The 15,062-nt window shown below is 48.1% G+C and overlaps 1 protein-coding gene across 1 annotated transcript in view; it reads left to right on the top strand.

Moving 5' to 3' along the window:
• The window catches only part of Kcnq2 (potassium voltage-gated channel subfamily Q member 2), a 59,510-nt gene that overhangs the window by 24,501 nt on the left and 19,947 nt on the right, over positions 1-15,062 (top strand). Inside the window, exons 6-11 of the mRNA XM_029468670.1 lie at positions 1,323-1,433; positions 1,991-2,086; positions 6,125-6,219; positions 7,424-7,453; positions 10,443-10,511; positions 14,082-14,111. Of these exons, the coding sequence (XP_029324530.1) occupies positions 1,323-1,433; positions 1,991-2,086; positions 6,125-6,219; positions 7,424-7,453; positions 10,443-10,511; positions 14,082-14,111 (431 nt within the window). The remainder of the gene's footprint in view (positions 1-1,322; positions 1,434-1,990; positions 2,087-6,124; positions 6,220-7,423; positions 7,454-10,442; positions 10,512-14,081; positions 14,112-15,062) is intronic.

Below are 15,062 nucleotides of genomic sequence, written 5' to 3'. Positions count from 1 at the left end.
CCAGAAGTCCTTTCTCACTGCCCCTTTCCAGAAGGGCCTACTGGTTATCTTTGAACTTATGCTTGAAGTGGACATGGAAGACAGGTTTCCTAGGCCCCTGTTTTCTGATCTTGCTTTCTGGAGCCCACACTAGCCTCAAGACCTACTCCAATGAGATAGAAATGGATTTCTCCTAGTCCCTCCCCCAGTGCTTTAGACTCCTTGGAGGCTCAGGCAGAGGCTGTTGTCATCTGACAAGCCACGAGGTGATGACCTAGGCAGGTTCTGTGCTTGCAGAGTCANGGGGGAGGGTCAGACAACTGCCCCTAGGGTGAAGCCACAGGGCAGATTATTTGAGATCTTACTAATGCCCACAGGTCTGGAACCCTGTGCCCCTTTGGGAAGAAGCAGGGCTATTGGGAGTGACAGGAGTTTGAGACTGGAGATGACTGGTGAGGAGATTGTGTGATTACAGGGCAGGAGCAGCTGAATTGTCTGAGTGTGTATGCCCAGGCTCTGCTGAGGGAGGAAGCTTGGTACCCGGGGTCCTGAACTCTAACCAGCTGGCCCCAGGGTTCTGTGAGAGCAATGTAGCCCATTCTCTTCAGAATGTTCTTGGGCGTAGGCCTTCCTTCTCTTTCAGAACGGAAGCATTGTATCTTTATTGTTTCAAAGTAATCCTTGTATTTTAAAATGTCCATGGGTTTCTAAAATGCAGCCCCCTCGCTACTACCCATCTGTCTTCTTGGCTACCCTCTACCCACCACCCCTTGCCTCCTCCCCTCCTGGGCCTGACCATCTCCTAGACTGTCCACCATTCTTTCTGAATCCTGCTCTCCTAGGCCTTTCTGACTCCTAACACNGTGGACCTGGAATGCTTGCACTTCCTTGATCTTGTCCCCTGACTTGGTAGGCACGTACTGGATAACTGGTGCCCCTTCCTCTGAGCACAGAGCAGGGGCTAGAAACGCCAGCAACTCATCTGGATGAAAACTTCTCTCCTTGCTTGGTGCCCTATGCAAACAGTGTAGTTTACCCTCTCATGTTTGAACTAGGGGAGCCTTGGGAATGGTTCCCCTTTTAGTGTAGAATTAAGATTGGGGATTGTAGAATAAAGGAAAGCCTGTGCTGACTCTGGCCTTGTTTGGCCCTNNTATGGATGATGAAGGAAGAATGACCTCCTGTAGGTGCAGCCGAAGTCTGAATGGCCATCAGTGTCCAGCTTCCCCTAAACTACTTGGGTGAACTTCCCATGGCTGAGCAGGGACATCTGGCCTGGGATTGCGACCTCTGTGGTAGCCATTTCTAGCCTGCCCAAGTAACCAGAGCCCCTTACCCCTCAGATCACCCTGACGACCATTGGCTACGGGGACAAGTACCCTCAGACCTGGAACGGGAGGCTGCTGGCAGCGACCTTTACCCTCATTGGTGTCTCGTTCTTTGCTCTTCCTGCTGTGAGTCCTGCGCGCTTTCCTACTCTGGAAATGTTAGGGGTTTTAGAGGCTCCCCATATGGCTTGGCCACAGCCCACCTGTGAACTGTGAACTTGGACACAGTCCTGTGGGGTTTACAGTCCCTAGAGAGCTCCAGACTAGACCAGAGTGAGGCTGCTCTGGTTTAGATGCCTGTAGCCTCCCTAGGCACACTTCTAGTGTCTTCAGATCAGGCCTTCTCACATAGCTCTGTTGATTTCTGTGGCTTTCCCATCTGAATGATTCTAGATAGTGGGGNTTCTCATGTACCACATTCAGAGTGGGATGGGTATATTGACTGCTGCATTGGGGCTGACAGAGGGCAGCTGTCTATAGCTGCTTGGTGGACAGGGCAGGTTAGGAGGGCTCTTGATTGGGATCACTAGGCACTGCCTTCTGCTAACCAGAGGTTGCCTGGGCCTGGAAGTGATAGATAATTCCAAGGATGTAGGAAGGTGCACCCACAAAACACAAGTATTGTAGGCAAGGGAGAAGAGGGCCATGGTCCCAGNATGTGGTCTTACCTCAGTGACTTGCAGGGCATTTTGGGATCCGGCTTTGCCCTGAAAGTCCAAGAGCAGCATCGGCAAAAACACTTTGAGAAACGGCGGAACCCTGCGGCAGGTCTGATCCAGGTGAGCCTTAGTCCCTGTTAGGGACCAACCCCTGTCCTGATTTCACCTCACCCAGAAGTGAACCCAGCAGGATCCTGGCACTGGCAATGGCTGTACCATGCTTTTCCCAGTATATGGATAGGCTGTAGCCTGTGTTTGGAAAAACAAAGTTGTGTTCAGCATAAGAATAGATTATACATCTGAGGTGACACCTAGTGACTCATGGTACTGCTACTGGATGGACCTATCCTCAGTGGTCACTTGGCTCAGNTCATACTGTCTCAGGAACCATCTAGGTTATTCCCAGTGTCCTGTGAGGTAAGTGTTTCATCACACCTATTCTGCAGCTGTGAGACCCACAGCTTAGAGAAGTTGAGTCTGATAGCAAGTGGCTCCTGAGGCACATCTGTGACACTTCGGCCTGAGCTGTGGACATTGTGCCTTCCTGCTTTGCGCTTGCTCATGTGGTCTTACCATTTAGGGGCAGGTGAGGTGTGCAGGCCACTGAACATGCATGGAGAAGATAGAGATTCCTCTTGGACTCTGGAGTTAGCCAGGATTTCCTGCCAGATGAATGTGGTCTCTGTATCTTTCTTTTTTTTTTTTTTTTTAAAAAAGATGTGGCCTTCACTGTCCTAACCTTGGGTCCAGCTTCCTTTTGTGTCTGTACTGTATAGCTTTCACCATAAAACATATGGATATTGTTTTGTAATTTCAAAATATACAGAAAGGAACAGGATGCCCATTTGAAAAGTAAAATAATTGCATGTCCAAGGGGCCAAAAGGTTTAACAGGGAGCAGCATAAATTAAGTACCACTCCCATATATGGAAAAGCCATTCAACAGCACCCTGTGAGTCTAGTACCACCAAAGAGCAATAGCATAGCTGTTCCTGCCTCACCTACAAGCCCCTCCTTGTTTGTCTTGCCTACACAGTTTCCCCACTGTGAATTTCAGGGTGGTTCCCAGAGCTTCACAACATCTCCAACCCATTTATGACGCATGACCACAGGGTGAAGGTATTGAGGTAGAACAATTGATCAAAGGGCCTTCCTTTGAACAAAGATGACTTTTCTACATATTTGGGGGCAAAGCTTTGGTTAACAATGACCCCAGTAGCCCCCATGTAGGTACAGGGGTAGAAAAACTGATTTTTTCAAGAGGATTATCATCTGGTTATGATTCTGGCACTCAACCAGAAAAATACTTGGAGGCAGAGTCTCAGAGGAGGTACCAGGCCTTCCATGCCTTCAAAGTGTTCTAAAGAAGTCAGCCTGGCCNGCTTGTACCTCATGTAGTCCTTGATGTTATTGAAAGATTGATGGAGACCAAAGTAAGTAAAAAGAAATCCCATGTTCAGTGGCTGGATGACATAATCTCATTCAAATGTTCTTCCCACATATTGGCATGCAGGTCCAGTGCCCACCACCCCCTTCCTGCAGAAATGGAAAAACTAATCCTAAGGTGACTTTGGAATTACAGTGGACTCTGGATATCCCAGTACAGCATTGAAGCAGGACAATTTATGGAGACTCTTACACTTTCAGATTTTAAATCTATTACAGAGCGGCAGCAATCAAAACAGTGTAGTTTTCTGGATAGAGAGATGGCTCAGTGGTTAAGAGCACTGTCTGCTCTTTCAGAGGCCCTGAGTTTAATTACCCAGCAACCACATAGTGGCTTGCAACCATCTGTACTGGGACGCAGGTGTATATGTATATAGAACACTCATACATTAAATAAATGAATAACTCTGAAAGACCCAAAACAAGAGTGTAGTTTTCCTATAAGGACAAGTGTACCAGTGGAACAGTGAGCCATATGTCAACTGATTTCAGATAGGGCACCAAGTCTTCTAATGAGAACTGTTTCAACACATGGTATTAGGTAACTGGAAACTTGTTTTGTTGTTGTTGCTTGCTTGTAACAGAGTCTCTATAGCCCAGGCTGGCCTCAAACTCATGCCTCTTGCCTCAGCTTCCTAGGTTCTGTATAATAGACGCGTGTCATCATGCTGTTTTTATTTATTTATTTATTTNAAAAAAAAAGATGATAGCTGGGCAGTGATGGCGCATGCCTTTAATCCCAGCATGTGGGAGGCAGAGGCAGGCGGATTTCTGAGTTCAAGGCCAGCCTGGTCTACAGAGTGAGTTCCAGTACAGCCAAAAACAAAACAAAATAAAACAAAACAGAAAGAAAGAAAGAAAGAAAGGAAGGAAGGAAGGAAGGAAGGAAGGAAGGAAGGAAGGAAGGAAGGAAGGAAGAAAGAAAGAAAGAAAAGAAAAGGAAAAAAAAAGAAAAAGAAAAAAGATGATGTTTGGCTAGGCTTTGAGGCTAGGCTGGGATATATAGTGAGATATTGTGGGTGTGTGGGAGCTAAATCTATTAAATTATTTAGAAGCAAGCAAGCTTTATTGTTTTATCTTTTTATATTTGACACCAAAACACAAGTAACAAAAGAAAAGTTNGAGATCATCAAAATAAAAAAATGTGTGCCTCAAAGAGTGACAAGACAGCCCATAGAATGGGAGAAAGGTTTAGAAATGAGCTTAATACTCAGAATATATAAAGAACCCCAGTAGCTCAAGCACAAAAGACAAACAACCCAGATGGTTTTGGTGCAAGGGGCTTGAATGAACTTTCTTTTTTCAAGAAGAGAGACAGCTGGCCTCAGACATGTGAAAAGATGCCATTAGATGAATGAAGATCAAATCATGAAATGCCAGTTGACACTTGCCGGAATGGTTAAAATTTTAAAAATGGAAAGTAAGCATTGGTGGGAACTTAGTGGCACTGGACTTTCACACACCAGTGGGATGTAAGATGTAGCCACCACTAGGAAAGCCATAATCAGAGTTGTGCTCAGTGGTAGAGCACTTGTCTCACATGTGCAAGGCTGGATTCTACCCTTGGCACCAAAAGAAAAAAGGAAGGGGCTGAGGAACCAATCAAATAAACCAAATAAACAAAACAACCAGAAAAGAAAGGTGACACATAAAGTTGTTACCCACGTGACATGTAACATTGTTGCCCAACACAACATGTAACATTGTTGCCCACATTGTTACCCACATGACATGTAACCACATTGTTACCCACACAATATGTAATATTGTTGCCCACATTATTGCCCACATGACATGCAACATTGTTGACCACATTNTTACCCACATGACATATAACATTGTTGCCTTTTCCACATGGTCATTCCTTTGTTAGTACCCAAAACAGGTGATTAGCCAAAATCCTCCATGTTTATAGTACACATAACAGGCAAAATATGTGTGAGCTATGCTCACTGGTAGATGGTCAAAATGTATGTGATCTGTCTGTATAATCAAGTGTTATTCAGTCCCCAAAGGGACGTAGCTCAGTGCACAATGTGCACAATCCTCAGCTTTGAGGGCCTTTCCCTCCATGCAAGACACTAACAGGCAGACCATACAATCATGATAGGAAATTTCCAAAACAGGTAAATCCGTAGAGACTGAAAGACTGATGCTACCAGGGATTGGTGGGAGGTCAGAACGGAAGTGTCTAATTTATGTGTGGGCCTGCCTCCCTAAGGGTAAGACACTGGGGATAGATTGTTGCTATGGTACACAATGCTATGTGTACTTTAAAGGAGTCAAAATAGTAGACTTCATGTTGTGTGGATTATGATGACTATACACAAAGAAAAAAAGTATACAGAATGGAAAAAGGCCTGAGCCAGCGAAGAAGCCTGGACAACTATGCCTGGTAAAAGGAGTCCAGTCCTCCTAGGCTTGTTCCCATTCTCAGGTCTCTAGGGGTTGCGAGTAAAACTTGTTTGGACTGGAGAAGCAAGAAAGACAGAAGGGAAGATCACCAAGGCTCACTGCAGATTCACTCTGAGCGAGAAGCAGAGTATCTTTCATACCCCACCAGCTTCTTTCTGTGGGCAGCATGCTTGTACCACAGGTTAAACTGATGCTGTGGAGTGAGGACAGGCATGGGGCTGCAGTTNTATGTGGGTGAGGTCCCTGGAGATGGGTAGCCTCAGCTCTGCCACAACAATTTCACCTCTTTCCACTGCAGTCTGCCTGGAGATTCTATGCTACTAACCTCTCACGCACCGACCTGCACTCCACGTGGCAGTACTACGAGCGGACAGTCACTGTCCCCATGTACAGGTACTGCATCAGGCCCAGCCTCACCACCCTGCATGGTGGTTTGCTTTTTAATTTACATTTGTTCTTTAAACCCCATTCATTTGTATTTGTTTTTCAAGTGTATGTATTTTTCCACAAAGGATTCTGTGTGGTTTATTTCACAGTATTGATTTTGTTCTTTGTTTTACACTGTTGTGGCTTTTATTTCTTAGTCTCGTACCCATCATTTGCTTTCCATTCCTCTTTGGGTACATTGTGTTGTGATCCCCACTCCAAGACATTCTATGAAGTGAAAGGTAACCTTAGTGCTGGAGGCTGAAAAGCCTCTAGCAGCTCAAGACTTAAGAAGTACAGAGGTGTCTATGTTCTCCAGCAAAGACCAGGGCAACTATGGTGTGCATGCATATAGGAAATACCCCAGACTACAGTGGGAGTCTAGACCTAGGAAAGTCATATCATCAAGGGGGCCTCCAGCATCCTCAGCAACNCAAAACACAGGACACCCCAGGAAAATCTGGAAAGCAAGGAAAGGTCAGGAAGTGCCTTTCTGGGGGCCACCAGGAGACAGTGCCAGCTGGCCTGTGGGCCACTGCTCAGAAGACAGGTGGCAGCACACGCTTGGGAATTGTGTGCACAAAGCTTGAGCTTAGATGAAAATGTGAGGTAAGGCAGTGAAGCCGGAAGCTGTAAGTCAGAGCTTCTCTTCACCCTGAACTGAAGACAGAGATGAGAGAGAAAGAGAGAGAGAGAGAGAGAGAGAGAGAGAGAGAGATCAGACCAGTTCTCCCCAGCTTCACTACCTGAGTCAGACCATTTCATTCTGTCTATCTGAGCCATCCCCAGGTAGCATGGGCACAGAGCTCTGTCAGGACTCTTGGGCTGGGGGTCATCTTCAGGGATCAGACAACCAGCAATGGTCAGATAGACCATAGACCATACTGCCTGCATCAGTTTTGGCAAGACATTGCTCGGGACAAAGATGGCTCTGCCATTAGCACTTACCCAAGACCTCTCTGTAGCCCTGAGCCCTCACCTGACCCTGCCTCAAGCTCCATGCGCCTTGCAGGACATTGAGACAGGACTGAGCTACGGGCTAATTTTCTTTATTCTGTTGTCTCCCCCCTACTTCCCTTAACTTTTTTTTTTCATTTTTTTCTTATCCTGTTCTTTTAAAATATTTGGTTCTTTTCCCTTTGTGTGTATGTATGTGTGAAACCCTTGAAAGCTCACAAACTCAAACCTATGGGGCCTCCAGGTAGGACATGCATGGGATGGAAGATGTGTGTAGCTCTCGTCTGTCTGAGTTTGGGGTGGGGCAAGCCCTCCAGAGCTCATACCCCATCCTAGAGCACCTGCCCTATAGTCCTCATGCTACCATCGTCAGACCCTGTCACCCGATGGCCCCTTCCTGCCTGGAATCCCTGTGCTAACCTATAGTGTCTTTGGGCCAGTGTGAGCACACCTTGCCTCTCTGACTCCTGCTTCCTTAGCTTCTGCTTCCCTGTTGCTGGATCCCTTGTCCTCAGTGTGTCTTGTTCTCTGGCCTGCTTCCTGCCATGTCTTACAGCTGTGGTTCCCTAACCCTGCCTCTACTTATGAGCAGTGTCGGTTGTGGGACTAACTGTGTTTCTGAGGGATCTGTGTTTAGGATCAGGAGCACATCCCAGACTAGAATCCTACTGTGCACATCTGCCCTAGGCTCTCCTTTCCAGTGTCTGAGTGCCCTCATGACCCTGGAGTCTTTATACCACAATGGAGAAAGCATGAAGGCCCAGAGAACAGAGCCATTTATGCTGGGTGGTGGGTCCCTCTTGCTGTGTTTAGGGCCAATTTGGGAAGCAGAAAACAGTCTTTGTTCATGTGCAGGTAGCTGTGCTATTAAGGAAGTCACACCCCACATGTAGAAGGTGAGCCACCTCCTTACCCTGCTTGGATGAGGTCTATGCTGGAGGAAGACTCCCATACCAGCATAGCCTTACAAAATGGGTCAGCCCTTCCTGACCTGGTCCAATAGCAGGTATAGGTCCTTTTCTCTAGAGCTGTGACCTGTCTCCTACCTTTTATAGGGACTGGACTAGGAGATTAAGCACTTGACTCTCAAAATAGAAGGATTCCTGGGTAGGCCCTTGGACATCTTCCCAGACCCCAGAGGCACAGGTAACTGTGGAAGTAGCATCCAATATCCTGCCTCTCCCGGGGCTCCCAGTCTCCTGTCANGTGGAAGACCCGTGTCCTCTCCTGTCATGCTTCTCCCCTCGGCCCATCTTTTCCAGCCAGCACCACACTCAGAAAGAAAATGTCCCCCCAGAGCCTCCAACCTGTGTGGCTGGAGTTGTACCATGAGACCAACAGTATTCTCAGATTAGTCCATACTCCCCTGGGGTTGCTCCTCCCTAATCCTTTGTTACTGCTCAGGNGTGACCAGCTATGTGCACGGCCCTTCTCCATGTGTCTGCCCCTGGTTGCTGCTTTGTGTGTCCTGNGCATGCATCCAGTGTGGCTGGGAGGGCTGGTTTTACATGTGTCTAACCTGGCCTACGTGGTGGTGTGTGTGGGAGCCCAAGGCAGAGGGCTGTGCTAGAGACTCTGCTCCAGGCCCCAGGGCTGGATGAAAAAGTGGAGGGCCGGCTCTCATGGCACCAGCTGACTAACTGATTGCTAGGCTCCTGCTTCATGCAGACCTGTCAAGGACAATGAATGGCTTGGGGGAAGGGAGGCAAAAAAGGGTAGGGAGAGAGAAGCTCACAGGGCTCATGATGTTTTGTTTTGTTTTAANCCAGAATTTTCAGAGCCCTTCTAGGTCTGACCCTGGGTCTGTGGCTGTGAAGCAAAGAAGGCCCAGATGTAGCTACCCTTGCCAGAGCCTGTGCAACCTATGGGGGTAAAAGGAGAGGGGAGGAGAAGATAACCAGAGACAGCAGTGGCTCAGGGGTGTAGGGTGTGTATCTGCCTGGAGGAACAGGATTGGAGTGAAGAGCCAGTTGGCCAGTGAACTCAGCTGCCCTTCTGTTTTAGAGGTGGTTGGGGAGCCATTAAATGTGGGAGAAGGGTAAGGCTCCTGGGCATGCTAGAGAGACCTACTGGAGTGGGGGTGGGGCAGAGAGATGGTGAGAGTCTAGAGAGTCCCAGTGAGGTGAACAGACACAGGAAGACAGGGCATTTCCAGTACAGAGAGGAGGGCTGGCAATGCTAATCTAAGAGGTGGCTCACTGCTGCAGGAACCCAAGCATANGAACCCAAGTTCTGTGCTTTTTAGCTGAGGGGTCAAGAATGAAAGACCAGATGAGGTGGGAGGATCCTGAGGAGCCTGGTGTGTAGTTGGGACTCTGGGAGGCCAGCACTGAAAGAGACACAAGAGGGATCTGCAGCATAAAGGTGCCCTGAAGCAGGATCAGAACTGGGAGATGAGTGGCAGGGCCTGGGGTTACGGAAGCCAAGGGACTGTTGTGTTTCATGGAACAGGCATTTGCCGGGAGGAAGCTGAGGGTCTAAGGCTGAAAGTGAGATGGGACAAGAAGATTATCTCACCCCTGGGCAGCAAGGGTTCACCCTCCGCATGGGAACATATCTTCCCCAATACTGTCTGTGGCAATGGACTGACCAAATGCCAGGGCAGACAGGCAGAGGCCTAGCATGGGCTGCCAGCGATGTATGACCAGGTCAGGAAAAGGAACAGAGACAGATTATATGCTGAGGGTCCTCAAAGCATCAGGGCCTGATGAGATCANACTTTTCTTCCAGGATAGTCATCCTATAGTCCTGGAAGTGAGCTTCTCTTTGCCCAGCAAAGCCTTTTTTGTGACCTTCCCCCTGCNCCATTCCAGCCTTTGGAGGCAAANAAGCTCTGCAAAGAGACTCAAGGGTCTGAGACCTTGAATGTGTTGGGATTCTGTTTGCAGCTCCTTGAAATTTTCAGGGTCAGGGAAATAGAGCAGAAGAGAGGTTGGGAAGAGGCACCCTACCTGGACTCTGCTCTCTTGATCCATGCTGAAGGGCTGGGCCNGCATGGCCTCCTGTCCATTTCCTGTGCCTGAGGCCCCAGGCTCCAGGAACAACATGAGGGGGGGGGGGATAAAGACAGCCCTGGAGCTTGGGAGAGGTGGAGGCACTGAGCTTCAGGTGTTCTGCACCCATGCTCTGGCATCTGCTGTTTGCTCCCATGGATGGAGAAGATGTGGGTGTACAGAGCTGAGCCTCAGCTCTGATGGGGTTAGGCTTACTCACCTCTCCTTGTCTTGCCTCAGACTCATCCCACCTCTGAACCAGCTGGAGCTGCTGAGGAATCTCAAGAGCAAATCTGGACTCACCTTCAGGTCAGCACAGGGTCTCCTCCCAAGCTAAGGCTGGAACACTGAGGGAGACTGGGNAGCTTGGGTCTCCTGAGAGGCTCTAGAACTTTGGCCAGTGACAAAAAGCCCTGGGGCATGCTTGGCTACTAGTCTTAAAGACTAGTTAGATTCTGCTAGCTGGATTAAGGATCCTATCTCTAGAAGAGTAGCTGGTTTAGGGGATGGGCANGAGGTGGGTGGGGTAAGNAGTGGACTTTGATCAGGCATCATCTGACTCATTCATGACTCAAGCTTAGGTGGGAAGTAGGGTCCTAGCAGTGCATTTCCAGTGTTGGGTGGTGGCATGTTCACAGTAGTACCTGCTGGTCTTTCAGTTACAGAATTTGTGACTCACGGTGTTTGGACCAGTGATGGGTATAAAGAAGGGCTTGCTTTCCACAGAAGTGGAGAATAAGGATAGAGCCCCAAGCAAATTCCTGTCTCCAAAGAGCCTTTGGAAGGACAGGATGGTAGGCCCTGTTCCTAAACATATGTGGGCACTTCCTAACCTGCTCATGTGACCTCCAGTGACCTGGATGTTCTGAGTGGATTCTGGATCCATTCATCATCTCCATTTAAGAAGAGAGAACTTTGGAGAAACCAACAGGGAAGAAGCTAAATGAAGTCACAGGCAAAGACTGTAGTGACACAGCCATAAGCCAAAGCCACCTGGAGTGGCAAGGTGGATCCTCTCCTAGAGTTTGTGAAGGAGTTCAGTGCAGCAACACCTTGACTTCTGTGTCTCCAGGACTGTCAGAGAGTTACGTGTGTGGGTTTAACGACCTGATTATGCTGTCATGTTACTGAAGCTTTAGATAACTCAGATTTGGAGCTGACAAAATGGGGTGCTGTTTTAACAAACACCCAAGAGTGAGTCAGTGGTTTTCAAGTTGGGTAATGATTGGATCTGTGAGAGGTTTGAAGCACATATTAGAGCAAACCTACACTATCTTGAAGGGATGGTTAGTGGAAGTGTGGATGTTCAAAGATGCTCTGGGAAGTCTCCCAAGAAGTGAGGTTTCAGTTTATGGTTGGTTGGTTCCATTGCCTGTAGGATGTGGCAAGGCAGAAACATCATGGCAGAAGGGTGTAATGGGTGAATACTGTTCATCTTGTGACAGTTAGGAAGAAGAGAGAGACAGGAAGAAGCCAGGAACATGATTCACCCTTCCAAGGCACATTCCACTGATCTGTCTCTATATACATCCCCTGCATCTGTGAATAGCCTATTCTTTATGAACTCATGGATGGCTTAACTCATGGATGAGGTTGCTNTGATCACTTCTCAATGATGCCATTATTTGGGCACCAAGACCTCAGCCCATGACACATTCAAGGAGATACTTCATATCCAAACTAAATGGAAACCTATACCATTCAGAAAGAAATCAGCGAAGAGTGTGTTACTGAAACCCAGGACAGGTACCTACCTGTACCTGTTGTAGAGGATCAAAGGCTTGACTGAGTTGTTTTCCCCTGAGGCACAATCTTAAGAGGTGGGTTTGGATGTTCAGCCGTTGAGGGAGGTTTCCTGTCAACTACGAAGAATACAGCCTAATTTCTCCTTGATGTTCATTGTCAAATTTCAGAAGAAAAATAAGTTGAGAACCCCTATGAGAAACTTGAACTTGGAGATCTGGGGACATTCTTAACCTGTCCAGACAGTGAAGGGCTATTCCTGAGGAGAAGCACTTCAGCTACAGAGCACTGGCTGCAGAGAGGGCAGAAAGTAGGTGTGAGACTCAGGTCCAGTCAGTCAATCATCTCGATGGAAGTCGGAAATGAAGAAGCTTATCCATGAAAACTGTGGAAAGGACTCTTCTAGAGTGAACTGATAGCCACTCCTCAGCTACCTCAGGCCCTCAATAGGATGTTCATGTCTAATGGATTCCATTCTAGGACTACCTCTTGGTTGCACACAGGACTCTCCTGACTAATGCCATTCATCCCGAGCCTCTTCGAGGTCCTACAGAGGACTCCCCTGACCAGTGAATTCTACCACNGGTCAGTGGGACAAGTTGAATGAAGGCAACATTGTAGATTGTTACAAATAGGAGGGATGTTAGTACAGTGNCTTACAGCCACATGGACTTCCCTCAGGGCAGCAGAAGTAGAGATGAACAGAGTCAGGGGTTAGTTATTACTGAAGCTTGACTCTGAATAGAATTTGCCTTTCGGGTTTCAAACTTTGGTAGCCAGAGATCCTTTATCAACCTTCCAAGTTTGAGAGGACCTGTTACTCCATGTGGCCTCTCCATCATAGCCAGTAAGTGAAGGATTTGCTTGTGAGACTCATACCTGTGTGTGNGGGGCTTTCCCCCAGGACAACCACTGTCTCGTTAACCTCCTTTATATGGTTCAACAGACAATTAAATGACTTTCTGACAGAGTTGATGCTGCAGTGAGCTGAGACTCAAGGAATTTAGAGATGGGTGGTGTATTCTAGACCTCAGATACACACAAATACGGTGCACGAGCACTAACTCTCAAAACATGTCTGTAAATGTGACCCTTAACTTGAAAAAAGGCCCTTGCACAGGTTGTAAGTTAAGTGCTTCAGCCACTATCTAACTGTCTGCATAGAGGTCAGGAGAGGAAAGCCAGGATGCCAGAATGTACACAAGAATAAGATGGAAGAAGAAACTAGANAGATAAGCTATTAGCCAANGATGTAGAACCCCCAAAGCTGGAAGAGTCAGACATTTCCTGAATCCACTGGAGGACTGACTATCCACACCTTAACTTTGGATTTGTGACCTCCAGAGCCAAGAAAGGAAATCTTCTAACTGTTCCCAGATGCAGTTAGGGTTGATAGGATGGGTAAAAGTGAGCCCTCAACTGTTCAGGCTGTCTGAGCTCCCAAGGGCTGCTTGGATCTCAGTGCTCGCCATACAAAAGACTGACCTGGCACTGCCCTCCTGAGGGAACCAGGGGTCACTCTTCAACTTCCCTTCTTACTTAAGTAAGATCCAGCCACCATCTACTTATNACCACTAGAAAGAACCAACCCCAGCAAAGCAGATAATGGCCAAAATAGCTCTGCAAGCCTGGGAATGACTACTGGCCTTAAAACAAGCATGNCCACGGACTGTGGCAAAGTCCTTGGCTGATTCCTGCTATCACTGAAAAATTGCACAAGAGGAGGGAAATTCCATTAAGTCAAGAGCTTTCTTCAGCTGCGTTTTCTTTCTGAAACTTTATACTGGTATGATTGTATTGAAATGAGCATCCATTAATATCCAATAAAGGAGCCCCCTGGGTCAGAAGACCACAGTTCCCTTGGGAGCCCCTTCCTTCCCCCAGCCTTGTTCCTGGGCCTTGTAGTGCCTCATCAAGAGGACAGGTACTCTAGGGGAATGGTTCTCTGCACCAGGTTCCATTACATATAACCCAACATGTGGATGTGAGTATAGGTGTCAGATCTGAAGCCAGAGGCCTGAGTAGGTTAGACAGATCCTAGAGGGGGCCAAGGNAAGTCCCCTTTCCTGGGCCACTGCATGTGCCATGGGGCTGCCAGAGGGGGTAGCTACTAACTCTTTGTTCCTCTGTTTGAAGGAAGGAGCCACAGCCAGAGCCATCACCAAGGTCAGTTCCTCCTGCCTCCAGCCGCCCTGGTGTGTGCTGTACCCACCTTGCCTTGCTCCCTCTGTGTATACACCATGTGTCATGGGGCAGGGCTACCATGGGGCCCTGTGTGTGCTTCTGTGTACAGCAAATAACTGTGTGTCCTGGCACACCCAGGGTCACTTCTCAGTTATAGCCTCCTCACAGGGATTTGGCAGCACTGGGGGTTGTGGGGTAGGGCTTCTTGGATCATCCTTCCAAACCCTGCCCATGGGCCTGCCCCACAGGGAACTCTAAGGCTGGTTCCTGTGTGCTCTGCAGGTATGTTGCTGAAATTTGCAGTCCCAGCTGGGGCCCCTCCCATCACTCTAGTAGGGAGGAGAATGTATTCAGAATGCTGGCAGAAGAGATGAGGGACCTTGCTACCTGATAGCCTTTGGGTATCCAGAGTCCTCCTGAGGAGGTTAAGGTGCCCTAGCCCCTCCTATACCTCCAAGGATATTCCTACCTTGCTGTTCTCTCTCGCGCGCTCTCTCTCTCTCCTGGTCCCTGATGGTCTCCAAGGTACCATTTGCTCAGGCTGGTTAGATGGGGCTCCAGTGTCAGCTCTGCTTGGTAGAGAAAGGAAAGAGACTGTGTTGTCCTAGCACCTATAAGTAAAGAAAGAGCGTCTCACGGATTTCAAGTTCAGTGTGCATCTGCCTGGGTATTCAAGGCCTTTAGGCTGAGTGTGTCCCTCCCCCAAGTGAACTGTCCACAAGGTACAGTGTGTATATGGCTCATAGACTTTAGGTCTCAGAAGGAGATTTGCCTGACTCCTTGTGCCCTCCCAGATACCAGGATTACCTAGAGAATATCTACAAACTGCTCTTGGTCCAGGGGAGGGTGGAATTTGGCTGAACCCATTCTCTGTCCATGGAGAATGGCACTGTCATCTCCCATCCCACAAAAAGAGAATTTATAGGTGGTGTC

The sequence above is a fragment of the Mus caroli genome, chromosome 2 (assembly GCF_900094665.2).
Source record: "Mus caroli chromosome 2, CAROLI_EIJ_v1.1, whole genome shotgun sequence".
Lineage (NCBI taxonomy): Eukaryota > Metazoa > Chordata > Mammalia > Rodentia > Muridae > Mus > Mus caroli.
The sequence above is the reverse complement of the archived record's forward strand: the minus strand, read 5'-3'. Positions and strand labels throughout refer to the sequence as shown.